The sequence below is a fragment of the Ursus americanus genome, chromosome 11, assembly GCF_024610735.1.
Source record: "Ursus americanus isolate L20-20 chromosome 11, mUrsAme1.1.p, whole genome shotgun sequence".
Lineage (NCBI taxonomy): Eukaryota > Metazoa > Chordata > Mammalia > Carnivora > Ursidae > Ursus > Ursus americanus.
This window is the reverse complement of record NC_142137.1, coordinates 26,430,867-26,458,832: the sequence shown is the minus strand read 5'-3', so window position 1 is coordinate 26,458,832 and position 27,966 is coordinate 26,430,867. Positions and strand designations below refer to the sequence as shown.

Sequence of the window (27,966 nt, the reverse complement as noted above, 5' to 3'; positions counted from 1 at the left end):
GGGTGTCTCATTAAACCACAGCCTGAAACATGCAGATGGGTGCACCTGCTGTGTGCCTGTGGATTTTCTCCCAAGACTCGAGGGGAGCCGCCTGGATGCAGCAAACATGGCACCAACAACAAGTGCTTTGTGTCTTGTTTAATGTTCTGTAATTGAAGTGCAACCTCACTCAGCTCTCTGGTGACATTTCTCTCTCTGGTGACATCTCCAGCCAAGAAGTGGCTTGCCCTCTCACTGCATAGCCTTTTCCCAGAGCCCTGTTTACAGAATTCAGTTACTCGAAGCACTGATAAAAACGACAATGTCTTAGGTGAGGACATAGATTATTAATGCACATTATAACGTCTGTGGACTTTGTCTCAAAAGGAAAACCTAATTTAGTTTGCGAGTCAAACAACTTCTCTGTCATTTAAAGGTTGTGGATTTTCCTGCAGAATTAGTAGGAGTCAGGAGTAGACATTGAAGTTCAGACAGGACCGGCTGCTTAATCTATGGCACCCTGTGCAAAATAAAAATGCAGGGCTTCTTATCCAAAACGCAGGGGGACAAAATCACCACGGTAGGTACTAAAATCTAGTGCCTTCTTTCTTCTGTGGTCTCTCTCTTGACCTGTCATGGTGTTTTTATTTGCTTTTAATGTTGCACTCCCCAGGCATGAGAACGCGCGCAAGGCAAGTGCGACCCTCACAGGCACCCAGGGGCTCCACCCTGTGACCGGAAGCATGAGTGTATGTGTACCTACTGGACGGCGGCCCCATGCCCTGGCCAGGAACAGAGAAGTTGAGCCAGGCATCTTTCCTTCCTGGGGGCCCACTGTGGACAGGCAACCCCAAGGGTATTGTAACCTCTATCCTGGGCTATTGTACGAATCTAGGGATAGGTAATAGGCTTGCTCCCACTGAGTCACCCATCAGATGTACCATAATGTTGCCAGACTAGGGTCCTTGAGATACTACTAGGTACACATATCCTGATCTTCCTCCTGCTCAGGCCCCCAGTGGAGTAGAGGACTGCAGCAATTGCAGGGTGGGGATGCTGAGGGGGAGGCTGGGGTGCCTAGGGTGCCAGAGAGCAGGGGAGTAGGCAGCTGAGAACCCCTCCGGGCAAGGTGGGGAAGCAATAGGAAGTGGGACTCTGTGTAAGGCATAGGCTCTAAGTCCTTGGTGCATGCTCCATGGACTCACTGAATTCCAATTACAAAACACAAATTCTAAGTTAAAATCAAGAGTTTCAAGACGGTATCCATAGAGCATTAAACCCCAAGTAGTGCTGGGTCCTGTGTGAGTACACTGATCACATGCCTGTGAAGTGATCCTGACTTTAGACTTCAGATGAAAGAAAATAATTGTGATTTCCTTCCCACCTCAAATACATGTATTTGTAAGATTTTTGACATATATGTCATATATATGTATTGTGTGTATGTGTCTGTATACACACACACACACACATACACACACACTTAAATATATTACAAATAAGGAAATCTTATGTGTTTTACCCATTTCAACTTTATTTCAGTTATGAGTTAATCATCAGAGTTGAGACTGAACTTAACAAATGTTCTCTATTTAAAAGAAATTTAAAAGACTTTAAGTGGAAGGAAATACATCAAAGTGTTACTAGTTCTCTCTGGGCCAAGCTGTGAAAAACTAATTTTTACCTCATTTTCTGGACATTGTGGTACTTTTTAATCATGAAAATGATACATGGATTGCTTTTATAATTAGGAAAAAAACCCAATAAATGCTATTTTGTGAAGTAATAAAATAAACATACTTTACCTGTAGGGAGAGTACACTGCTCCTTGGATTTTTCTGATATCACCAGTGCTATCTCTCTGTTAACTTTTCTTAATACTTCTTGGATCATATGAATTTCAAGATTTTCCAGAAGTTTCTGAAGCTAGAGTAAGAAGTTTGAGAGTCACTTCCTACATTCAGCTTATCCTCTGAGCAGCTAAGTCAAATTCCTACAGAAGGGTCTGGGGCTAGGTCCTGTTCTTCAGATACTCTCTCCCAGGGAAGAAAGAAGGGTTCCTTTCTTGGGTTTCCAAGTGTTTCTGCAAGGGTAGATATACCTCTTTGGAGACCAACATCTTTTCTTCCTGGCCCACATCCTAGTTGATAAAATACCACCCTTTTTTACCAAGTCGTGCGAAATAGCAAAGTGTTCAATGTCTGAGGTGACCTCATGTGTTTTGGGGGTCTCTATATGTGGCCAGGAATTTTATGAGAGGTTACTACAAGAGAAACCCCTGGGCCTGAAACTCTATTTAGTTATCAAGGAGGATTTCATGAGAAGACCTAAAATTCCAAACAGGACCAGGAGAAAACTGTCCCGATAACCATGAGCCCTTACTTTACCATTATGCTTGTAGAGTCCATGTTTCTCCCTGTCAGAGGACCCCAGGTACTAGAGAGAACCAGGGCTCAGAAGGGTAAGCAATGGGCTTGGGACTGGGGGGTGTGTGTGTGTGTGTGCGTGTTGTGGGGGTGGAGGGTCGGTTGCCACTGGATTCTTGAACTTCAGGGGACATGAATCTCTCCACTGACATTCAAACAGCTGGAAGTTTTGCTTGCCTGTTACAGTAACAAGGAGAATACAGCCTTGCGTGTTACAGATACAGGGGAACACAGCCATGTGGAGACTGTGTCCCGGGACCAAGGTGAACAAACACTTGGAAAAACAACCTCTCACGTAGATCATCTAGGACACCAAGTGGACTAGTGTGTAAATCATGTTGTCTTATTCTCGGAAAAACAGTCATCTTAAGCTCTCTTAAATACTCCATTTTCATGGGTATGTGTGTTGCGGGGGGTGGATAATTGTGTGCTAGATTCTAAGTTTAAGATGCTAGGGTGTTCTTGGGGGTGCCTGGGTGGCACAGTCGTTAAGCGTCTGCCTTCGGCTCAGGGCGTGATCCCAGCATTCTGGGATCCAGCCCCATGTCAGGCTCCTCCTCTATGAGCCTGCTTCTTCCTCTCCCACTCCCCCTGCTTGTGTTCCCTCTCTCGCTGGCTGTCTCCCTCTGTCAAATAAATAAATAAAATCTTAAAAAAAAAAAGATGCTAGGGTGTTCTCTATCATACATAGTCTTTTTTTGTGGTAGTCTACCTTAATTAGAGGAAAATCAAAATATGAAGATCTAGACTTACAAAATGGAGATATTCGGGGTAGTTATTTGCTTAATCAAAGCTCCACATGCTTTTAAATACTTAGTTCCCTCTGAGCCTGTTCAATGATTTACATACCTTCAATCTCCACTTAATGTCTTAGAAAAAAATGCCACTTGGGTATATCTGTAGTTTTACATGCTTAATGCCATAAAGCAAAATTTCAAAGTCACATTCGAAATAGTTTCTGCATACCTGCTGAGTTTTTATTTCGATTTCTGAAGCTCCTTTGGGGGGAAGAATAGACTGACTACTTATTATAATACTTTCGAATTCATCTTCTTTCCCCATCTGCCTAGCTATAGCTTTCATGCTGGGGTAGAGAATGTCAGTTCTATTGAAGAAGAGAGACAGAAATTAGCAAACAAACATTTTTTCTTATTCAGATTCTCTATTATTTTCCTTCACGTTCTGTTTCTTGTCATCATGTATAAACCTCCCAACCCATTACAGACACTCACATCAACATCTAAATTCATCACAGTTGCCGCTCCCTTAGTCAATATTAAATCCTGAGGCCTTTTCCCATTGGGTACATTTAATTTCAGTCTTCATTCTTCAAAATATTGACAAGTTTTCTCATTCCCTAGTTACCAGGAAAGCTGGCTTGTAAGATAGACCATTGGGATTATGCCACGAAAGAGAACCTTCTTGTGCCCAGTAAGGTCCAAGGATGGTGAGTGGATGCTTAGTGAATGCTTGTTTGATAACAGACACATGGCAGAAGCAACATGTCTTTCCTGCCAGCTAAGTCATCCCAGCTAGAGCCTGAAGCTGTGAAACCACCCCACCCCACCCCACAGACCTAAGACCTCATGTTGCACCATATTATACCTCTGGCTGCAAAGCATGAAGCTCTCAGAGACTCAATTCTTGGGTCTAATGGGGCAGAAAATGGGGAGGAGTTCACAGCAGCAGCACCTTGCTACCCAGTGCTCACTGGGATCTTATGAACTAAAAAAGCTGAAGAGTCAGCACCATGGGGACACTGGAGAAGCACAAGTTCCCAGAGACAGAACTCTAGGAAAACGATATACAGTGTTGCTTGGTGGAAACCGGCGCTGTCCCTGCAGTCAACAGAACCCAGCTTTTCCTGTAAAGCGCTGGCTATAGAGACACATTGCCCAGCTTCCTCTGCCTAGTGGGGCTGGGTGTACCAGGATTATGGACCAAATCTCACCCTCAGAGTAAGGGGAGGAATTTACCAGACCTCAGATTCCACTCATTCACAAAAATTTCCACCTTAGCAACACTCACCCATAGAGTTCTGAGAACTGTTTGTGGAAGGAGACAGAATCGTTGTCCTGGCCTCGCAGTTTGAGTCGGCCCCAGTGCTCCTTTAGCACTTCCAGCTGTTTCCACAGCACCAGGAATGATCTCAGGAAAGCAAGGGACATCACTGCATTGCATGGGCCCCTCAGCAGCCTGGAGGCTTTTGGGCTGCTTTGGAATGGACTTCTGAATCCTGGCACTCTGGAGAAATCTGGCTGAAAGCATTACAGAAATTCTTCTTTATTAATCATAGGTCAATATAGGACGACCTTTTACATGTAGTCCATGCAGAAAGGAACATTATGGAGAATGCCTATTCTCCCCAGGAGGAATGGTTCTCAGGTTTACAGCACATTTGGAGCTTAGAGAGGGTAAGCATCCTTTCTAAACAGATAGGATACAGAAAAGAGGGAAATGTCTCCATTTCAGCTTTCTGCTTGAGTCTTGAGCCACTCATTTTAAAAACTCTTTTACTCAGGTACTAACATTTTATCTGCCTTTGAAAAATTGAGCCTTTCATGTTTAGCCTCTACATTCTGGAAAGTGCCCTTCAACACACTTGAGATTTAATTCCCCATCACAGTAGAGCTGTAATATAACCTTAAATTAGGGATTTTACTTGTTTTATGGATAAGGAAATGGAAACATAAGTTTATCTTATCTCCTATTCCTTCTCCCATCCTTTAAAAGTTTACATGTCTCTTAATTTGAATTTATTATTCAACAGGCAATTTTCCTTTAGAATTATGATTTGTTTATTCATTCATTGGTACTTTCTTTAAATCAGTTTGTTGAGGGGCTGCTCTGAACCCTGGAGGATGTGGAGGGAACAAGGTTTTCAGGTTCCTCTCTCCTGCAGCCAGGGTGTGAGGGCCAGAGTCATCCAGAGAGTGACAGACAAAATGGAAACCTGCATCCAGGCCTTCACCCTGATGATAGGGTCTCAGTCACAGGAAAAGGAGCATTGCTTTGCAGACAAAGATACAAACCTGGATCATGAGGTTACAGCAAGAAGGGCCTCAGAGAACATTCAGGGAACAGCACCCCAGACACTCAAGTTTCCTCCCTTGGAACAGGAAGAACACCCACCTAGTGTAACTGGATCCTCCGTCAGCACTATTAACATAATCTACAGAAAGGCTTGGCTGCCAGAAAGAGGGTTGGTCAGAGGCAGAGTTGGCAAGCCAGACCCAGGGGAGAGCCCACAGCTTCTGTACATAGCTGATAACCCCTCAAGTAGCCTACCTCCTCCCTAAGCAGCTAACCCAAGATTTCCAGATTTGTTTTATCTTCAGGAACCTTCCATCAAATAAAACCTTATGCAGTGACGGAAAGTATTCAACAGACCAAGGCTGAGCATGGTGACAGGGAAGGGGCAGCCTACAGGTCATGTAGCCCCCTCTGCTCAAAAAGCCCCAAGATGCCCCTTTTGAAGGGTTTGTGTGCAGTTTCACCTGAAGACCCAGCAAAAAAAGGACAGTTTGAAAAGCACCTAGACTATATAAGGAGATTTATTGGCTAATCTAAAAGTAAATGGAGGGGTAGGGGCAGATGAACTCTCCCCAGAGATGGAGGATGCTACTGGCAGATGCCAATATTGCACGCACCACCTACCCTGCTAGCACAGGTGGGCCAACTCAGATGCAAAACCCTCCCAGCACCACCCTGCTAAGACAAGCAGGGGCAATGGGTGATGGCATTATCGGTCGCCTTGCTGAAGCCAGAGCAGGTGCCCATTGCAAACACTTCCCTGCTCCCTAGCTGGGGCAGGCAAGAGCAAGCAATAGCAGCATGCTCCCACTCCTTGGCTAAAGCTGGTGAGCACAGGTGGTTGCAACACTCCTGCACTCACTGTAGGCCTGGCAACTGTGAGCAGTCCCAGCATTTTCCTGCTCTCAGCCTAAAGCCAGAATATGCACATGGACAAGACATTCCTTTCTCCTGTTGCATTCCCAAAGCCCCTGGGCACATGCAGTCAAGACATTTTCCTGCAGCCTTTCTGAAGCTGGAGAGCATGCCCTACCCCCTACAATCTCCAGCTGCCTAGTTCAAGCCAGTGGATAGAGGCAATCCACACAGGGGATGCTCCTTGACTGCTTGGCCCTGGTGGCCAAGAGGACTGACATTCCTGAGCTCCAAGGGAATGTAACAATCAGAAAGATAGTATGTGGCAGGCCATACTCCAGGGCACTGCAGAGGGCAGACTGAAGCCCAACCCTGGCTTCCTGTGAAAAAAGTCTGTTTACTTAGCCTGCAGCTTCAGCCTGAGAAGCAGGCTTCAGGTTTTCCCTACATCTAGAGGCTACAGAGATGCTCCCAGGGAACGTAAGCAGGAAGACACCATCCTGTGCACCTCCTATGCCTTGATACAGCTCAGTAAGTCCTCCCAGAAAGAGCTTATACACTCATGTACAGTCCCAAGTTTTGCAACTGTCACCCAGAGGATACTTCAGATCTTTTGGTCTGGAGGCCAGCAGGGATTATGATTGTGGCCGCACAAGACTATATTTGCATGTATATTTTAAAAGATTTTATTTATTTATTGGAGAGAGACAGTGCATGAGTGGGGTGGGGGGGGGAACAGAAGGAGAGGGAGAAGCAGATTCCCTGCTGAACAGGGAACCTGACACAGGGCACCATCATGACCTGAGCCCAAGGCAGATGCTTAACCTACTGAGCCACCCAGGCACCCCAATATATTTGTATATTTTAAAAGCTGCTGCCTGAGAGTTTGGCTTCAGATTAGCCTGAAACTTGTTGCTAAATGAAATTTCTCCCCTTGGAACACTGACAGGCCTTGGTACATCCTCAATGACAAGGACATATCAATAGTAAATCAGGCTGATTAGACAATCACAAAGTTTCAAGAAACAACCAAGAGCTAGGGCAAGGTTGAACAAGAAGTTTCATCAACTACACAAGGGCACTCCAAGACTGAGAGACTCAGAAAAAGACCATAATGCTAGGGAGATAAGTAATCTACCTGATAAAGAATTCAGGGTAATGGTCATAAAGATGCTTACCAAACTTGGGTAAGGAATGGATTAACACAGTAAGGACTTCAACAAAGAGATGGAAAGTATAATGAAGTACCAAACACGAGTCCACAGAGCTGAAGAACATAATAACTGAACTGAAAAATACACTAGAGGGGTTAAACATCAGACTGGATGAAACAGATGAATGGGTCAGCAAGCCAGAATGCGAAGCAATGGAATTCACCCAGACAGAGTCACAAAAGGAAAACGGAATTTTAAAAAATGAAGATAACTTAAGGGACCTATGAGACAACATCAAGCAGAATAACATCTGCATCACAGGAGTCTCAGAAAAAGAAAAGAAAGAGAAATGGTCAGAAAACGTATTTGAAGAAATAATGACTGAAAACTTCCTTAATCTAGGGAAGGAAACAGATATCTAGGTCCAGGAAGCCCAGAGAGTTCCAAATAAGATGAACTCAAAGAGATCCACACCAAGACACATTCTAATTAAAGTGTCAAAAGTTAAAGAGAGAATCTTAAAAGTTGCAAAAGAAAAACCAGTTGTTACATACAAGAGAAACACCATAATCAGCAGATTTCTCAGCAGAAACTTTGCAGGCCAGAAGAGAGTGACATGATATATTCAAAGTACTGAAAGGAAAAAACTTCCAGCCAAGAATACTCTACCTGAAGGTTATCATTCAGAATTGAAGAGGAGAGAGAGTTTTCCAGACAAAAGCTAAAGGAGTTCATCACTCCTAAACTGGCCTTATAAGAAATGTTCAAGAGACTTCTTTTAGCAGAAAAGAAATGGCACTAATTATTAACAACAACAACAAAAAACCATACAAAAGTTAAAATCTTACTGGAAAAGGTAAATATATACTAAAGGTAATAGGTTAATTTATAAAGCTACTATGAAGGTTGAAAGACAAAAGTAAAATAAACTAAAACTACAATAATTAGTTAAAAGATACATAAAATAAAAAGATGTAAAATGTCACATCAAGAACAAAACATGAAGGGGTGTGATAGTTAAAATGTAGGGTTCGGAAAATGTTCAAATGTAAGTTGCTATCAACCTAAAAGAGACAGTTATATACATAGGATGATATATGTGAACCTTACAGTAACTACATGGCAAAAACTTATGTTAAACACACAAAAGAAAATGAGAAATGACTCTAAACGTAACACTAAAGAAAGACATCAAACCAGAAGGGAAGAAAGAAAGAGAAGAAGGAAGGAACAGAAAGGAACTATAAAAATAGTCATCAAACAACTAACAAAATGGCAATAAGTACCTACTTATAATAATTAAAATAAATGCAAATAGACTAGATTCTCTAATAACATCACAGAGTGGCTAGAAAATCACAGAATGGATAAAAAAGCAAGGCACATTTACATACTGCCTACAAGAGACTCACTCCATAAATAAGGACACACACTGACTGAAAGTGAAGGGATGGAAAAAAGATATTCCCTACAAATGGAAATGAAAAGAAAGATGATGTAGCTATGCTCATATTAGACAAAATAGACTTTAAAACTAAGACTATTATAAAAGATAAAGGGGGCACTACATAATGATAAAGGAATCGACCTCAAGAAGATAAAACATTTCTAAATATATATGCACCCAATGTAGGAGCACCAAAAAATATATACTACAAATATTAAGAGACCTAAAGGGAGAAACTGACAGCGATAAAACAATAGTAGGAGACCTTGACACCCCATTTGTATTAATTGATAGGTTGTCCAGACAGAAGAATCAATAAGGAAATATTGGCTTTAAATGTCACAAACAAAGCCCAAGTTAGTAAAAGGAAGGAAATAAAGATCAGAGCAGAAATAAATGAGATAGAGACTAAAAATAAAATTTAAAAAAATAAATGAAGAGCTGGTTCTTTGAAAAGATAAACACATTGACAAACGTGTACCTAGACTCACCAAGAAAATAAGAGAGGTCTTAAAGAAATAAAATCAGAAATGAAAGAGAAGTTACAATAGGAAGCACTGGAAGTTGAGGGTAGGGATATCAGCAGGAGATGGGTGGTTTAGATTCTATTCTCGGGGCATTTGGAAGTCATTGAAGGGTTATAAGAGGGAAGTGACATAATCAGGTTTGCATTTAAAAATATTACCCTGGTGAATGTACCGGAAGAAGGCAAGAGTGAATATAGGAAGTCCAATTGGAGGTTATGCTCATAACCTAACATTAGAAGATGATGCTGATTGGGGGTTGGTGATGGAAGATGGGTAACAGTAGACAAACTTGAGAGATATTAAAGTAATAGGATAGGAAAACTTAGCATCTGATTGTGGGGTATGAAAGAGAGAAATCAAAGATGGGTGTCCAGATGTTTTGGCTTGAGCAACTGGGCAGGTGGTGGTTCACTGACAGGGAATATGGAAAGAAGAGAGAGTTTTGGGCAGTGAAACAAACTCATTTTGGGACACACGGGCTCTGGGATGGAACAAGGAAGTTGAATGCACGAATTGAAATTTGGACACGACATGTAGATGGTAATTGCGTGAGTCATCACATGTAAAGTCATCATAGTTATAAAAACAGATGAGTTTGCCTAGGGAGAGGCTGAGAAGTGGAACAACGTAGTGGGTAAGAGTGGAAGGGAGCTCTAGTGCTAGATTGCTCAGTTGGGATCTGGGTTTCCCTCCTCACTAGGTATGTGACTTTGGGGACACCACTTAACCTTTCTGAGCTTCAGTATTATCTGTAAAATGAGAATAATGAAAGTACCTACTTCATGGAATTACTGTGAAGATTAAAGAAACTAGTAATTACTAAAGCGCTCTGAAAATATCTCAATCATAGCCAATAGTAGTATTAATAGTATGCAGGGGACACATGCTGACTAGACAGAGAAGGCACAGTGCGTAGGGCCCACAAAGTGTTTTAATTTCTTTTAAAATCAGAAAATACAGGATATTGAGGTTGAATAAAATGTTTTATATAGGATATTATTTTTTTTATATTAACACAGTTGTAAACTCTAACTTTTAATGCTTTTTTTTTTTTTAATGGAGGACAGGGCCTACAAAGACAAAAGTGGCTAACATCATGGAAGTCAAAATGCAGACCTGTAGGAATGTAGAAGCGGGACAGAACCCGAAACATAATACTCTGGGGACTGGGAGAGGTAGAGGGGAGGCAGGAGGCAGAGGAGAGTCTATGGGGAAGTCTGAGAAGGACTGGCTACCGATGCCAGAGGAAGACCAGGAGGGAGCTGTGCTTTGGAAGCCAGGAAGAGGGAGGCCGCAAGGACACACTGGGTCAAATGCTGACAAGGGGTCAGGTTGGAAGGGGACTGAAAAGTATCCAGGGGATTCAGTGACAAGGACTGTGGTGCTCTTGATGAGAGCGGTCTCAGTGCGGACAAGCTGCAGTTTCTGAGGAGCGGACTGAAGGTAAGGAATTGGAGGTGGCTGCTGCAGGCCTCTCTCGGAAAGTTTGGCTTGGAAGAGGAGCTCTTCAGATGGGGGTGCCAGCTGGCTTACCCTGTGTCCAGACCAGTCTCTGTCTGGTTCCCAGATACAGGCAGAATTGTTTCCAGTTATGATAAGGTGGGCTAGAGGCTCTTTACCTCAGAGCTTCCGAGGGACAAGTCCAGAGTGGGGAGGGCTTGCCTAGGCGTCCATAGGCTAGCTGAGTGATAAAGATGAGAGCCCAGGCTGGAGGTGTTCACCCAGGGCCTCTGTCACACCCCTCCAGTCCTTCCGACCCCAGTTCTAAATGTGTCTTCCGACTCTAAATATGTGTGACTCCTAAGGATATCCAGCCAGTTGGATTATTTGTTCCACTTGGTTTCAATGGGCCTCCCACAACCTTTGTTCTATTTTTAAAATGAAAAGAAATGAATATACCGTGGATCACAGGCGACCCCTGCTCCACTGCTGGTCGCATGCAGGATTAGCGCAGTCCTGGGACCCACTGGGAGAGGCTGTTGGATAGAGGTGGTTCTCTGGTCCATCTCCCAGAGAGGAAGGTCCTTTAGTACCATACAGCGCTGGACAATTATGTAGACTATTTACCAAGAGTACCTGAGAGTGTTTGTCCAGTGTGGCTTGCTGTCTGGAGGGATCCTCCATGATCATATGATAGCTGCTCAGAAGTACATCTTCCAGAAGCAGCTGCATGCCCACCAGCTCTCCATGAGCCACCTTGAGGTCACGGTCACTCAGCCGACAGAGGCACAGCTAAAAACAAAAAAAGAACAAAACAAAACACCCATTTCGTAGATTTCTAGGTATCCTTTATACATGATTTTGGGGAGAAAACTAGGAATAATTATGTTTATAAGCCCTGCCCGCTCGACTATTAGAAAATCCATAAAAATCAGAGTAACATTTGTAGCTCAAAGTCCTCCTTGAACATATCAGACTTTTGGCTTTGTATGGAAGTCCAAGTTTCCCAGAACTTTACAGTGGTATCTGTACATGGTGAATATATAGCATGATATCAATTTTCCTTAAAAAGTGCAGATATAAACACATGTATGTATAAGGAAAATACTGGAAAAAATAAAACGAAATGTGAACTGTGATTATTTCTTAGTGGGGGACTATAACTGATTTTCTTAACCATTCTTACTACTTTACTTTAAAAAATCCAAACAATTTTAATTTTGAGCATAAACAAAAGCAAACGGTATAGTTCCCATCACCCAGCCCCAAGAACCATCAACCTATGGCCAGTGCTGTCCCCATCCCTGTCACTCCCCACTTCCATATTACTTTGAAGCGAATTTATGATTGATTTTCATGTTGTTAATACATTTCTGTATTTTCTATTTTTAAAAATGAGAACACAATGATATTTGCTTAGGTAATCAGGGGGGAAACACATAATTGAAAGAAATTCTACTTATGGATCCTGCTTAAAGAGTTCTCTTACAGCCACTGTTCACAGGCAGGCAAGGATCCTGGTCACACAACCGTGAACTTCCAGCCTGGGTGTTTCTCTAAGAGGCCCAAAGAGTGATTGGAGATGGAAGGCCATGGGAATTGCAGCTGAGTCTACAACCAAGGCCCATACCACTGAGAACATGATTCTCTTCTGTCGTAAGAAAACATGACTCACCTTGTAGCATTGGGTTTATAGCTTCATAATCAAACACCCCTGCTTATCTCATAAATTATTCACCACTGACCTATGGACCCAATGACGCCTGCTTTGCAGTCTGCATTCAGTTCTCTCTGTGACTAGTGAGAAGACCTATCCTACCTGCATATTATATTCTAGGGTATCTGGGCTGCTACTCATTACTGGAAACAGTCCTCCATCTTCCAGAAATGCTCTCCAAGGGAATAGCACAGATGCCTAAAAGAACCAAATAAGAAACATGATAATGCTGTACTGTGTCCATAAATAATAAACATCTTATGTGAACAGGATTTCTGTGTCTGTACTCCAAAACACTGTGGAATGATTTATTTACTATGTAGAAATAATTCTTGATAGAAAGTCCCTGATAACGTAGAGGAGAGAGTAATAACCTTTTTTTTTTTTCCCCTCCAGAATCTGGCCAAACATAGAAGGGTTTTTAAGACTTCAGTGTAACTAGTCAGCACCAGCGTTTGAAAGTTCCAGAATTCTATAATAACAATGGGACACATTTATAATCAACAAACGTAAACTTAAATGTTCTCAGTATTAGGAACCTTGAAATGTTTTCCCTCATCACCATTGTGTTCCAAATGTAAGTAACAACTCAAAGCAAATGTCACAACATTAACATGTGGGCCTCTGTCTTCTCCATATCACTGTTCAACAGCCAAGGCATCCCCTACTACTTGTGGCACCACATGCAGCCCTGGACAAAGTGGGTCTGTCCATCTGACCCTGTTTTATACTTGTATACTTGGTACTGGCTTCAGACAATTCCTAGAGTTGGAGTTGATTCAGGTGGCAGGAAGCCAGGACTCTCGAATCTACCTAATCCCAGGCAATATCCAAAGGCAGTAGGAACAGGCCCAATGGTCATGGTCAATCCTGTCTCCTGGGATTAAATGAGGGTCAAGACTTGGACCAAGAGTAATTGTCTTGTTGCTAAGGAAGGTAAAAGTGTGGGACTTACATGGGGTTGATGTTGGCATTACTTGGCTTAGCTTTGTAACATAAGAACGTTAAGTTGGAGCTTTTGGAGTAAGAAGACCTGGGTTTGTGAGGTGGTTTTAAATATATGTCCACAACTTCTTTGATACTTTTCCCATTAAAAGTTGGAGTTTAAGCCTTCTCCCCTTGAATGTGGACAAAAATTAGTAAGTCACTTCTAGTGAATAAAATATGTCAAAAATGATGGGATGTCACTTCTGGAATGAGGTAATAAAAAGACTGACTTCCACCTTGGGTTCTTGCTCTCTCTTGAATTGTTTGCTCTGCAGGAATCCATCTGTCTTGTTGTGAGGAAGCCCTATGGAGAAGCCCACATAATAAGCTTGGAAGTGGATCTTCTGATGCTTACCAACAGACCCGTGAATGGGCTTGGGAGCAGATTCTCCTCCAGTAGACCCTTAAGAAGACTACAGCCTGGGCCAATACCTTGATTGCCACTGGTGAGAGATCTATACAACTAGCCAGAACAACACAATAGACTGTTCCCAGATTCCTGAGCCTCAGAAACGATATGAGATGATGAATATTAATTGTTTCAATCTGCCAAATCTTGGGGTAATTCGTTATGCAGCCATAGATAACCAAAACACTTTGTGACCTACTGCTGCCATGACTGCCCAGCAGCCTGATCTCTGGCCTGCCAGAACCTTAAACTTAGAGCTGTAGAAGGTGGGTAATATTGTTGGTGTCTGATATTGCTGGGATTACTTTTGATAACACCTGTTGTAACCAGAGCTGTTCAAAACTCAGCTGCCGACCTAATTTATGTATTGTGATTGCTGTCATTATTATTTATTAAGTAGAAAAGATCAACTGTTGGTTTTGCTATCAGGTGTGAGCAGATAAACTATTGCCCCAATTTGCCTGCCGAGCAGTTTGGAGGCAAAGTCTCTGACTGGGAATAACAGTGGGCCCAGGCTGCTCTACCGTGTCAATGAAGGGGAGCCAAGCAAGGCTAAAGAGCACTAGAGCATGGAGAGCCCCTGCAAAATTTAAACCAAATGGAAACCAAGTGCCAAAATCCCTGATGTATAACACACAATTTATAGGTATAAAAATACCTCTCAATGTACCTGGAGGTTCTGTGGATCTAGTGGCTGGGGCAGGCTGAGCTGTGAAGCAAAAATGCTCTTCACAAGAGCGTTGCTCAGTGGTGGCAATCCGTGGTACATGCCGTCTGTGACAGACTGGTAGGCAGGAGCGTTTCCAGCTGCCAAAAATGTTCTTCTACCAAAACATGGAGGGAATCTCATTAAAAGCAGTTATTTAAGCTTCTAAAGCTCAAAACTTCTTCAAAGAAACAAGATACAGGATACACAGATTACGGAGCAGGATAACATTTTTGAAATATGGACAGATTTCTTCCTCAACAACCTCATCCCTCACCCTTCTTTCTTTACACACTGCCCTTCACCCATAATTCACAGCCCTCAAGGGAAAGGTAGATATACTCTAGACTAGCATTGTCCAATAGAACTTTATGCAATGTGGAAATGTGCTAAGTTTGATTGTCTAATATGGTAACCACTGGCTACATGTGGCTGTTGAGCACTTGAAATGTGGCTACTGTGACTGAGGAATTGAATTGTAAATTTTACGTCATCTAAATCAATACTAATTTAAACTTTTAAATTAAATAGCCACATGTGACTACTGTTTTGGACAGTTCAGCTGTAGCTCTAGAACAAAGACATGGATTGTTTGTTGAATTGACTATTTTAAGACCAATAGGAGAGACGATTCTTGATATGTTAAACCAAATTTTAAATTAAATAATAAAATCTTGGGCTTTGAGAGAGGAAGCTTTTTGTTTTGTTTTGAACAAAACTTGGCTTTGCATATCAAGAACCAAAAATCCTGAAGACTAGCACATGAAATTTATACCATAAGTTGTAGAGAAGGAAGTATGCATGATAAATTACGATGACTTTTGGTTTTGTTTTTTGTGGTGGTTTTTTTTTTTTTTTTTTTTTTTTGCCAAAAGGAAATAAGAGTTTAGTAAGCAGGAAAAGACAGTTTCTGGAACTTAGATCTAGTGGATACCTTAAAGAAGATACTGACACAGGATACACTGAGGAGCGGGTATCCCGAAACCGAGGAGACCTTTTTCCTGTATCTTCCATGGGCTTGGCCCAAGTCTTGCATAAAGCAGACATCAGAAAGAAGGTGATTAACCATAACTGACAGGTACTAGCACTGAGGGAAACGAGGCAGCCTCCCAGAGACGAGCAGACAATCAGAGTGTTGGGGAAAGACCTGGGGAGTGCCTGAGCCCCCATAAGAGAGTGGGGTACTGTGCATCAGGCCCATCAGAAGAGATCTGGGGTTGGGCCAGATAACCCATAATGGGTAGGTGAGGTAGCCGCATCTCCTCAACGGCTATGATGATTTATAAGCACCCCCAGGAACTTATATCATCTCTCTGACGAATGAAGGAAGGGAAAGGTGTGGTATAAGGCCTAAAATTAGGTCCAATATTATGTGCTGCCTTCACACCTGGTAAAATCAGGAGGGCCTTGAATGGCTTAATCACAAGTTGCCATCGCCATTCTGCTCCCACAGATAAAGGACCCAAGTGCGATCCTTGCTTACCCCTGAGTAGTGTTTTCAGTTCCCTGCCAGACCACAAAAGCATTCAAATGAACCATCACATTCGCCTGCAGAAATGAGGGGACATCACACCCTCTTGATACTACAAAGCCTGTCTCCCACGGTCCCTGGTCGTTCACTCTGTTCCCAAGTGCAGCTCCTCTGTGGCTCTGTGTTGCAAGCAGTGTCCTCTTCCCTGGGCTGTGAGTATATACGACTAGTAAACTGCCATTGATCTCACCTGTCCAGTGTTCAGTGTCATGTGTTTGGCCATTCCCGTAACCCCAGGGCAGAATCCCTTCCTTACCAACAGGGTGAATAGAAGGCAATTAAAACAAAGGGAACCAGAGATTAATTAATCTTGAATGAATTAATTTTAAATCTCAAACTGACCACTTTTAAGCTCTACATGTGGCTGAATGACATGAAAGTAGAAAATTTAATCTTTTAGCCATCAGCAAAAGGGGTTTGTGAACTTTAGTTCAAAGAGATAAAGGGAGCTCTATATTTTTACATCAAACCGTTGTGCTAGTACAAAAATCATACCACCTTTTCACATTTTAATGAGGATTAACAAAAGATAGTTGAATATTACTTTATACTGAGAGACTAGATAAAATAATTGATTTATCCAGAGAGTTCAAGGATAGAGCCTGGAGTTGCTCAATGAGAATATTTTCTCCTGCTCTTCATATGTTCACATGTTTTCTAATGATTCTCGGTGGGCCCTGCCAGGGACCCATCATTCACTTGATACCCATGTGACAGTGATGTATCAAGCACCTACTATGTACAAAGCAAAGTGCAGGAACTGTCCAAGATAAAAAAATGGGTTTGACCTTCTAGCTTAATAGGAGCCCAGTGAGGAAGAGTTCATTATCTAGCTGTCTCTGACCATCCTCTAAACTCCCATGGTACTTTGTACACCCACACCTTTGTATAGATTGTATGGATCTCCTCAAAACAATGGTAACGAAAAGTGGAATATTCTAATAGAAACATCTATTTTCAGCCCAAATCAAAAGCACAGAGATCCAGTATCCCATACAACCTCTTCCGGGTTGGCTCCTTTCATATCATTCCTGCTCTCCTCTCCCACCAATCCATAGAATATCTCTTTCTCTCAGCCTCTGGGTCCAGCTTTGTTCACATTTTACTTGTTCAATCCTTGACTATAGTGCTTATATTTTAAAATTTGTTTTCTGTTTATTGTGGGTGTTTTGACATTAAAGACCTTCCTGGCTAAGGAAGAGACTGCCCCTCCTTTGGCTTGGCAGTTCTTAGAGATAGCAAAGGACTCAGCAGGAGCATGGCTTTGATATGCAAACCAACAAATCCAAAGCCACAACTCTACTACCTGACTCTTGCACCTAGGGAGGCAATATTGCTCTGCTTTATTCATCCCAGAGCTAGTCAAGAGAACTAGAGACCACCTCTACAGCGCAAAGCCCACTGGAATTATTCAACCCAGCAGGTCTTATGGGTTCACCCTGCCCTGGCTTGCCTTTCCAGGCTATGGCTCAGCAATCTCCTTGTTCCTGACCACACAGACGCTTTCCCATGTGGTGGTGCGTGTCCTGGCATACATCCTGTTTCTAGGACCTGTGACTGTAATAAACTGTGTTTTTCCTGGGTCTTTTCTGTTCTCTTCTTGTGGCTATACCTGACTGACAATCACATAAAAGAACACAGAACACTGACGTGCTCTCTTATCCCGGCAAGTTTACACAGAACTTTGTAGCTACCCAGCGCCACAAGCGAACACAATTCCTGGCAGCTTTAGAGCCCCAGACACAGTTTGTGCACACACTAGGTCTATTAATTTACGGATGCTTGGAGACTATTCAAAAATATAATACATTCACACGTAAATGTGGCTGCTAGTCCAAGCCCCGGAATCGTAGAATATGATATACTCTAGAGAGACCAAACTACAGGTGCCATTACTGACCAAATCACTGGTTATTCTTTCCCCCACTTTAGTCATTCCTCAGTCTAGATCACTGTCCTTTGTAGGACCCATCCCCCTTCTATCAATAGAATGTTTCTAACGCTGTGTGAAAAAAGGGGTCTCAGATGATACCCAATATTTTTAGCATAGATCCTCTTTTATCTTCCCCCTCTCCACGGACCCCATATTTTGAAAGATTTTTCTACCAAACATCCATGAAACGTTTCCCTAACTTCAACTCAACACCACATCAGCCTCCAGCCCCAGCTCTGAGCTGCAGGAACAAATGAAGAAACATGATTTAAAGGAAGGCATAGGGCGCTGGAGTCGGACAAACCGCGCGGATGGAAGTTCCGCTACAAAAGGCTGTGTGACTCTGCGCAAGTTATGCAACTTTTCCAAGTCTTTATTCCCTCATCTGTAAAAATGGGGAAAACGATTTCTATCCCATGGAGTTGGCACATGGCGGAAACTCAACCAAAGCAAATGTCTTCTCTCCCTTATTTCAGTTCTTAGAATTCCAGTTTAAAAAAGAAAGAAACTTGACATTTCGTTTACCTACAAAACTTTTGGGCAAATGTGTCTTTTTCGCCATGCATTTTGAAATACTGAAAACAGGTTATGCGGTCCTGTCACAACTCACTGAGACCCTCATTTGGTAAGCTCGGGCCTGTGTCTTCTGTGAGGGTAGGTCTGACCAGCATAGCTCGCCAGCAGCACTTAAGCAACAGGAAAACCCACCGAAATGAAAGGCCGTCTTGTTTCTTGTGTCAGGATGTATCTGCCAACCTAATAAAATACCAGAATAGATACACAGAGTTCTCCAAACTGTTCTGCCACCCTCCAGCTAGCTGCCTTATTGTCAATAAGCAGTCAAGGGTTTCCTAACACACCACACATCACGTGTGCAAGAGAGCTACCCGTGGCATGATCCCAGGCAAGCTGGTTCAAATCACAGGGAGCAGGAAATTCATAAAGCACAAGCTAGAGTTTTTCCTGGATGCAAGGATATAAAAAAGAAAACAAAAGACAAAACAACAACAAAAACACCTGCAAAGTAGCTCAGAGGAGTCCAGGCAAAAGCTGTGGCTCTTCGCTTCTCAGACACTGGGGACCAGGGCCATGGTCATAAGCCAGGCCCGGCTCACAGGAGGCCGTCTCTGTATCTCAGAAATCCCCAGATAACCCTGAAGCACACTTTAATATCTCTGTGTTTAGAGACACTTAAGTGAGATGAGCATAAAAATAAATTTAAAAATGAAGGGAAAACCCACAAAACTTGAAGGACTGAGAAGTTGGTGTGGCTTTCTTCAGAGACCCCTTTCTGTACTCCCAATTCAGCTTGCTGCAAAAGTGGCTGGTACCTTCAGGATAGCTCCTCAAGTTTCTCCTTTTTCGCCCCAATCACTGTGAACATCGGCAATACATTCAGATTAGTGGCACTTCCTATGCCACGTGTTTTACTCTGGTCTACAGAGTTCCTATAAAGGGACTTGTTTTGTTTTGTTTTGCTTTGTTTTGCCTCCATCCATTCCTGAATTACAAAGGAATCCAATCCTTTAAATCTGGGGGTGGCAAACTTTTTCTTAAAGGGTCAGAGAGTAAATATTTTCAGCTTTGTGGATCACGTGGTCTCTGCTGCAACTACTCAACTGTGTGTGAAAGCAGTCCAAGATAATCTATAAATGAACGGGCATGACTGTGTTGCAAAAAACTTCACTTATGGACACTGAGATTTAAATTCCATATAACTTTCATGTGTCACAAAACAGTACTCTTTTCTTGAAATTTTTTCCCCAACCATTTAAAGATGTAAAAGCCATCCTTAGGCCACAGGCCATACAAAAATTAGGCAGGGGCCTATGAAAGAAGTTTTACCAAACAGATTAGAACCGCTGTACCACCCAAGCATTTATTTTCAACACAATGATTACTTCACCTGAAATTAAAGATAAGCTCACTTCTCAGGCATTTCTTGCACCAGCTAGTAAATAACTGTGCAGGTTGGTGGACATGCCTAGAGGGGACAGGCCCTGGGCAATGTGGTTCCAGTGGTCTTGGAGGACAACACCACTTTCCACCCAGAGCTTAGTAGGTGGCAGGTTGACAGGGACAGAGTGAAACTTTTCTGCTGAGAAACGTGCATCTATCCTGCTACCAGACCTGATCTATGCCACATATTGGCGGGAGCCAGATATTAGGTGATCACAGGGCCACAATCTTGATAGCCTTGAGCTACATCCTTCCTTACTTCCCCCCACTCAACAGAAGCACGCTGCTCTCATTCCAGGTAAAAGTTCAGTTCTTCCTTTTCAAATTCTGGAGAAGCCTTCAGTTAACATAAGCAAAAAGTTCCCTGGGGTCAACAGTCATTCTTGCTCAGAGTTTGGTGAACTCTGGGGAAGGTGAGGGAACTTCCCCATACTTCCTGTCTCTTGATTATCTGAGGACTTTTCCTTGTTTCCAGGTTGAGCACTAAAATCATCAAGTGGGGTGACATTTATCTTTTCACTTCTCTTTTTCTCCTGTTTCCTGCCTTCTCTCCAGAGTCTATTTTTCTCTCCACACTGCTGTCTGGCATCCATCCTAGTTCTCAGGCTTGGAGTCAAATGCACCTAGGTTCTAGTTCTAGTCTGTCACTTACTAACTGTGTGATTCCAAACACATACACGCTCTGATGAGCCCTGAAGGAAAAGGCTAGAGGAAATGAGATAAATAAGGGACTCATGGAGATCCACTATCCTGAGCAATTCCCTCTAAAATCTTTTGAAAGATATACTGAATCTACTGAAACCAGACGTAGGACACAGTGCCCTCCATTCCTGCAGACTGAGTGTGCTAGGACAAAGGAAGCCCCTCAAAGCAATTCCTAGGGGAAGCAGACTAGTCCCCCTGGGAGAACTTTAGCAAGCTGAACCCTGTATAGCTGCAATCCGATAAGACCTTCCGGGGTAGAGTTCTATTTCTTCATCCTATGTAAATTCTTCCAAATTCTGACTTGGGTTTTCAGAGTCAGAGGGCTAATGAATTGTCCTCCTGACAATTAGGGTCTTTATATCCTACGCACTTGACTAAGCTATAGCTCAGAAAGCTGTCAGTAAAAAGAAACTGAATTAGCCTAATTTTTTGTTGTTGTTGTTCTGCTGATTTAATTTGAATCCAGAGACCCCTGATGCTCAGAGTAAAGAAAATGCAGAATAGAAAGAGAACATATAGTTCAGTTCAATCCCTACATTCCATTCTCTACGGATGCCCACGCTAGTGGTAGAATGCAATTACAATCCACAGGTAAGATCACAGCCTTCAGAGGTCCCCCTGACTGGCTAAATACTTACACTGGGAATTAATCAAAGGAAGTTCATTGATTTTGACAATTTAAGAATAAGCAGAGATGCTCAGGCCCGACCTCTTCCCTTCCCATACAGACCTTACTATTTATCCTAGAAACAGTGTGACTCTCAATCCAAACTCATTTTCTCACCAGTCATGATTAATTAACCAGAGAATTTCTTTTTTGCACGCAGAGTACTTAATATCTACAATTTATTTATTTGAATTTATAAATTTAACTCAGGTAGCCAGTTCCACGGGCTTCCCAAATGCAGTGAAAATTCTGTTCTTTTGAAAGGTAATTAAGGGCTGAAAAAAATAAACGGACCTCTTAGAATCATCTCCAGAAGTATAAAAATATATTATTCCCAATTAAGCAACCTGAACAGTGAAAGCAGCAATTGTTATGCAAACTGACTGTATTTAAATCAAATTTAATAAAATCAAGACTATTATAACCCAACAAGAACACATTCTACATGGACAGCCTTTGCAGCAGGATACACTTGGTAGTCACAGTGTTCTGGATCAGGTTGCGCCCCTGACTATTTTAAGCTCATTATTCAATCTGGCCAAGAGTGACCTCGCTCAGTGGTCACTCAGAAGCATCTGCCCTACACAATTAACTGGACAGGATTCACGCTCCAGCCCTTACCGGATGAGGTGCCTCACTGCAGTGTCAAACTGCAAAAATATAACCTCCCTTCGAAGGAGAAGTGCCTGGGACACCTGGGTAGGGTCTTGGGGGCTCGGGAGGCTGTCAATCATTTTCTGCAGCTCTTGAAGCTCAGACCCTGCAAGACGGATGACATTTTAGTCAGATAGAGTGACATACAGGCTTACGACAGCTAACCTAATGAACGTCATTTCACCTCTGAAGCTAACTTTTTACCTAAATGCATTTCTTTTTGTTTGTGAGCATACTAATTATATGTTTTGCAAGACCAGCAAAGTCTTACGCTCTAGAGCCCAAGGTCTGATTTATCTTTCCTTCCTTCCTTCCTCCCTCAATGAGATAAAAATGTGCTTTGTTTTTCAGCAGAATAAGAACATACTGTTGAATGTAAGTTTTAAATTTTACAAGGCTACAGTCTCTGGATTGAAAAACAAGAATCACAAGGAATGGGAAAATATAAGTCTCAGTAGATCTGTTAGGGGCTCAAAGTTATTATAGATTATAAGCCAACATTCATTTCTCGTAGCCATGCCGTATAAATCACCCCTCTGTCACTGCCTTACCCTGTCACTGGCTCGTGGACTAAAGAAGACTCAAGACCATCCAAGGCAAGCAAGAAATACGCACTCACTCCTACCTGTGCGCACACGCACATGCACACACACACACACACACCCTCTTCTAGGAGCTTCTCATCATTTTAGGAGTAGGCATGAGAGATCCTAAACTGACTTATTTCTTGGACCTTTACTGCAAAAGTGGGCTGGATATAAACAGACCTTTATGTGTTTTGAATGGAAATTTAAGTTAGAGGCCTTTTGTGGCCCTCAATGCCGGGTTCAGGAAACTGGCCTGGGTCTAGATGGCTGGAGTAGCATCTCTATTGTTGGCCCAGGAGAGGAGCTAGTCAGAATGAGAGACCACAGCAAGAAAATGATGAGTTCTTAGGGAGGGTGGGGAAGTGGATGGGCCCACACTTCCAGGGCTATTAGCATGTCAGCTAATCTGAAATGTTCCTCGACCCCCAGTGAGGACAGTGATCACTTTCTACTTGAGAGGACATTCCTGCTATGGGAAGAGGACTGTGGAAACCGGCCACTGTGCCTGATATGTAGCCTGAGGCAGAAGAGAAACGGGATAGCTATGAGGCATTTCTAGAGCTACTCTCTCAATAGCTTGTCCAGACTTGAGCAGCCTTGTACCCCATCTGGCCTGGTATTGGATATCTTCCCACACGCATGGGAGGCAGAGGAATTGAGGGAATGGGGAAGCTGCCCATGAGGCCTTGACTAGGGCAGAATCAGGACTGAGAAGAGTTGCTAATACTTGCAACGTATGCTTTTGGCTTTAAGAAAAGATGAGCAGTCCAGATTTCATATCCATCTGATGCTTCACATATAAGAGAAAAATGTTTTTTAGGTACTCGTCCTGCCCCTGAAAAACTGGGACCAACCACCAAAATTTTTATGATCTCTCTATAAATCTGATGGTCATGTTGGACTGAAAAGAAACTTCCACCAGAAGAGGAGTCACGTTAGAGTGAATTGTTCAAGAATTTTAGTGGTGGATGGGAGGGCGGGTCGTTAGTGAGCCTTATATTTTCAAGGCCTAGCATGATGGTCTGTAAGCAAGACATTCTGTGACGCTAAGTAGCAACCGGGGGTGGGGAGGGAAGGTTTAGAATCCTCTGCAATGACAATGAAAAAAGAATATAAAGGTGCACACACCCTGTGATGAAAGCTCTGTTAAATGTCAAGTGTGTTTGGACAAGGGCTAGAAGGCAGTAAAGACAAATAAGAATATTTCTCTTGTCACAGTGGTTGGGTACAGCTACCTTTTCTCTTTTCATTTACGTGCGTGCTGTACGTGCACCTTTACACCGTCACTGCCCAGCAGAATTGTTCTGCGCCGACAGGTAGCGGCAGCATTATCACCGACACGCAGATGTGAAGGCGGGCCCTCCCTTTCTTTGTTGTTTACGGGTTTTAGGGTCCTCACTTAGGCTTCCCTTTCTTAGTGGCATCAAGCTGCTGCTGGGTGGGAGGGAAGGTGGCAGGCAGGGCAGGGCAGGCAGCTTTTCCTTGAGGGTGGGGCGGATGGTTGCCATGTCGTTGTGGTGGTGGGTTTGGAAGAAGACCCTCAGCCAGAAAACGTCAGGAAACAAATGAGCCTTTCCCCAAGAGGGTCCCATTTGGGAAATGAGAGAGAGAGAGAGAGAGAGAGGAATCACAACAGCCCTGTCTCCATGTGAGTACTCAAGAGCCGGTACAGTTTGTGCTTAGTTTGTCTCAAGAGTTCCTGAAACCCTATGTTCAGTGGATAGGTTTTGGGCTTTAATTGGCCTCCTAAACCTTTACAAGGAAATCACAGTGTAAACTCCCACATGCTGATTACATCCTCTGCTGATCCAAAGGGAGTTGCTGGCTTTCAAGGAAGGAGAGGATTTGGCAGGGTCCACAGATCTTATGCTCCGTGTCGAAGAGCTGCTTCCTCAGTCAAGTGGGAGGACCAAAGCTGAAATCCGGAGTGTCCCCTTAAAAAATATTTTAAAGCATATAAGCCCACAAAAGTCACTTTATCTAACTCCAAATAGCTTGGCAATAGCTGAGAGGAGTTGGGCGAGGATATGAACAGACTCATCTCCTCTGTTCACCTTACTTCTCCTTGCCTCCATCTGGGAAGTGGGCCAGGGACCGAGCAACTGAGGCTTTTTAAAAAGATGATTATCTTAGAGGGGGATTTTTTTTTTTTTTTTAGTTCAGTTTGCTCTTTATCTATTTTCAGCAGAGCAGAGTATGCAAAACTTTGCACATTCTCCCTGGAGCACAAATGTTTTCGCTGGCAAAATGACAAGCTGCATGCCTCTAATTGCACACCTTGGAAAGCCTGGGCCCCACATATTTCGATGGTTTCTGGTTCAGAAGCATATAAATAGTAAGAAACCGATTTCCTTCTTCCTGAATTCTATGTCCTCAACAATTTGGCCTCATTTCCTACTGTTTCTCAGTGTCACTCTGGTAGGTTCACCCTTTTCTGGACTGGCCTGTGCAGTCCAGCCTGTTGCCTTTGCCAGTGTCCTTTTCCTGTCTTGCCAAGACCATCTGTCTAGTTTCCTCCATTGAGTCAAGGGAGGGCAAGTACCCCCAGATCACCTTCCCTGCAGGCTCTGCCCTCCCAGCTGCTGGAGGAGTTCCTACGCAGGGTCTTCCTTGGGAAAGAAGGCTCTGGCTCTATCTTGGCTTCTATCTCATCATGTGACACTTGTCTCCCTGTTGCAAGGGCAGGGATGGCATTTTTCCCATCCCATCCTTTCTCCTGTCCCTTATCTAAAGTCTACCCCCCACACCCTCCCCAAATCCAGCAGCTCCCCTAAGAGTGTCTTAGCTTATTTTCCGAGTAAACCCCTTTTGTAACAGTCCCCGAATTAGTAAAAGGCCCTAAGTGTGCTTTGGAACTTCTCTACTCTCTAGATTCTTACATTGAAGATGTGCTAGTAGTTTTGAAATCTCATCAGTCAGTGACACTTTTGTATTTTCTGCTGAGTCAGCCCCAATTCATCCCTTCTTCATGCTGCCTCTCCTCAGAGAAAGGCATTGACCCTCCTCCAAGATCGCCGCTCATACCCTTCCCTACGTCTCCCATCTGAATGTATACAGATTCCCTCAGTGCTCAGCAGCACCTGCAAATCTACCAGCAAACAAGTCAGGCTCTCCCACAAATACCTTTTCTTTATGCACTGGCCAGAGAGGAAGAGATTCAGAGTATATTACACTCGTTTGAAGACTGCTAGGTTTAAATGGGCATATTATTATCTCATTCCATCGGCTCTTCTCATTCTTTAAAATACTTGGCTACTCTGCTATAATATATTGCGATTAATTAATATTTACATAACTAATGACATAATTTGGCTACGAGTCAAGTTATTAAAATAACGAGACCAGTTTCCCTACTTTTGATCAACCCAGCTTACTAAGCATTTCAGTCTTTAATTTACTCGGGCATTTTATCTTAGAACTTAGTGCTTATTTAGGGTTTATGGATTAGCGCTTGGCGGATAAAACTAAAGCCTCAATCATTCTTACTTCAGGACCATCAGGCTACTGTTAGCTAACAGAGGACTGTCTGAAAAAAATTCTTGACAATAAATGCTTGGTTCTGACCTTGCCATATTAGTTCACGAAGGCCAGAAAGAAGATGAAAGACAACTAGCATGTGGGAAGGGCACGTACATTCTTGTAGAAATTTCAAATAGATTTTAATCCACACAACATCTCCACGAAACAGGTGTTATCACCCCCATTTTATAGATGGTGAGAGACCTAGAGAGTAAAGTGTCCAGCTTCCAGTAACCAAGTGGCAGATACAGGGTAAAAACCCAGGCTGGCCCACTCCTGGCTTGCTTTACTTTGTGATTTAACCTGTAAATGTGGAATTAATTAGTTTGGAGAGAGTATATATTGCCCTTCTTCTCACTGTCATTTATGAAAAAAATATTTTAGTTCTGTCTTTCCAAGTATTGAGAGCTTCATATTAATTAACTAGATGGGGGGGATCTTTTCACAATGTATGTGTATATCAAATCATCACATTGTACACTTTAAATAGCTTACAATTTTATTTGCCAATTATACTTCAGTGAAGTTGGGGGAAGAAAAGAGCTACAGAGAATTTGAAGTGAATACTGAAGGTGATCTGAATCACCTCTAATCACTTACCAATGCCTTCAGTTCCTCCCCAGTCACCTTTCACGGAGTTAGCACTTAGAGGAAATTCAAAACATGTTGGACAATTTCCAAGTTTAGCAAAACTGAAAAGGTAGGCCACAATGTCATGGAGAGGGGCTATCAGCTGTAGAGTTAGCTGTAAGGCTCGAAAAGCTGCCTGTGGGTAAAATCAACAGAAAGAAATACATTTTAAGAAGTTTCTAAGAGACATATAGAAATATATGAGCATCAATTAGGGATAATATCTTTAAACAAGAATATTAAACATTTTCACAGTATAATACAAGATGATAATTACAGGATAATACCTGAATAACAGAACAACAAACCTATTCATCAACCAGATTATATGCCTTTGGAGAAGGTAACTCCTGGAGTGAGGGGTTTAAAGCAAAGTGTTTCTCTTTGTTTAAAGACATTGGTGACCATAAACATAGCAAATGTGTTTGTATGACCACTGGTAGATTACAAGGGTCCCAGAAAAATTCCTAGCTGAAACCCATATTCAGACACCATTGCTGTGAGGGAACACCTGTAAGCAAAGCAGAGCTATTTGTCAACGTAGTTTAAACACACAACTAAAAAAATCAAACCCTGGATCTAAAATATTAACATTCAAGCGAAGGAAAAGTGGAAAATTATAATCCAACTGAAAGAAGGTAGTATTTATATATACAATATATAATTATCTTTATAATTAATCATTATAATATATATAATATATATTTTAAAACACCTAAAATTCTTCAATGAAAGAAAGGGCAGTTCTATTTTTAATTATTTGAGGAAACTCCAAACTGTTTTCCATAATGGCTGTACCAACTTACATTCCCATTCACAGTGCATGAGGGTTCCCTTTTCTCCACATCCTTGCCAACACTTGCTCTCTCTTGTCATTTTGACAGTAGCCATCCTAACAGGTGTGTGGTGCTCTCTCATTGTGGTTTTGATCTGCCTCTCTCTGAGGATTAGTGATGTTGAGCATCTTTTCATGTACCTGTTGGCCATCTGGTTGTCTTCTTTGGAAAAATGTTTATTTATGGCCTTGCCCGTTTTAAAATCAGATTTTATTGTTGTTGTTGAATTATAGGAGTTCCTTCCATATTTCAGGTATTACGCTCT

The 27,966-nt window shown here is 42.5% G+C and overlaps 1 protein-coding gene across 1 annotated transcript in view; it reads right to left on the bottom strand.

Moving 5' to 3' along the window:
* Window positions 1-27,966, bottom strand: part of LOC123792892 (uncharacterized) — a 138,910-nt gene that overhangs the window by 30,731 nt on the left and 80,213 nt on the right. The window contains exons 28-35 of the mRNA XM_087865371.1: window positions 26,836-27,001; window positions 22,097-22,235; window positions 14,645-14,798; window positions 12,681-12,776; window positions 11,498-11,653; window positions 4,434-4,663; window positions 3,372-3,510; window positions 1,785-1,905 (exon numbers count right to left, since the gene is read on the bottom strand). Of these exons, the coding sequence (XP_087721497.1) occupies window positions 1,785-1,905; window positions 3,372-3,510; window positions 4,434-4,663; window positions 11,498-11,653; window positions 12,681-12,776; window positions 14,645-14,798; window positions 22,097-22,235; window positions 26,836-27,001 (1,201 nt within the window). The remainder of the gene's footprint in view (window positions 1-1,784; window positions 1,906-3,371; window positions 3,511-4,433; window positions 4,664-11,497; window positions 11,654-12,680; window positions 12,777-14,644; window positions 14,799-22,096; window positions 22,236-26,835; window positions 27,002-27,966) is intronic.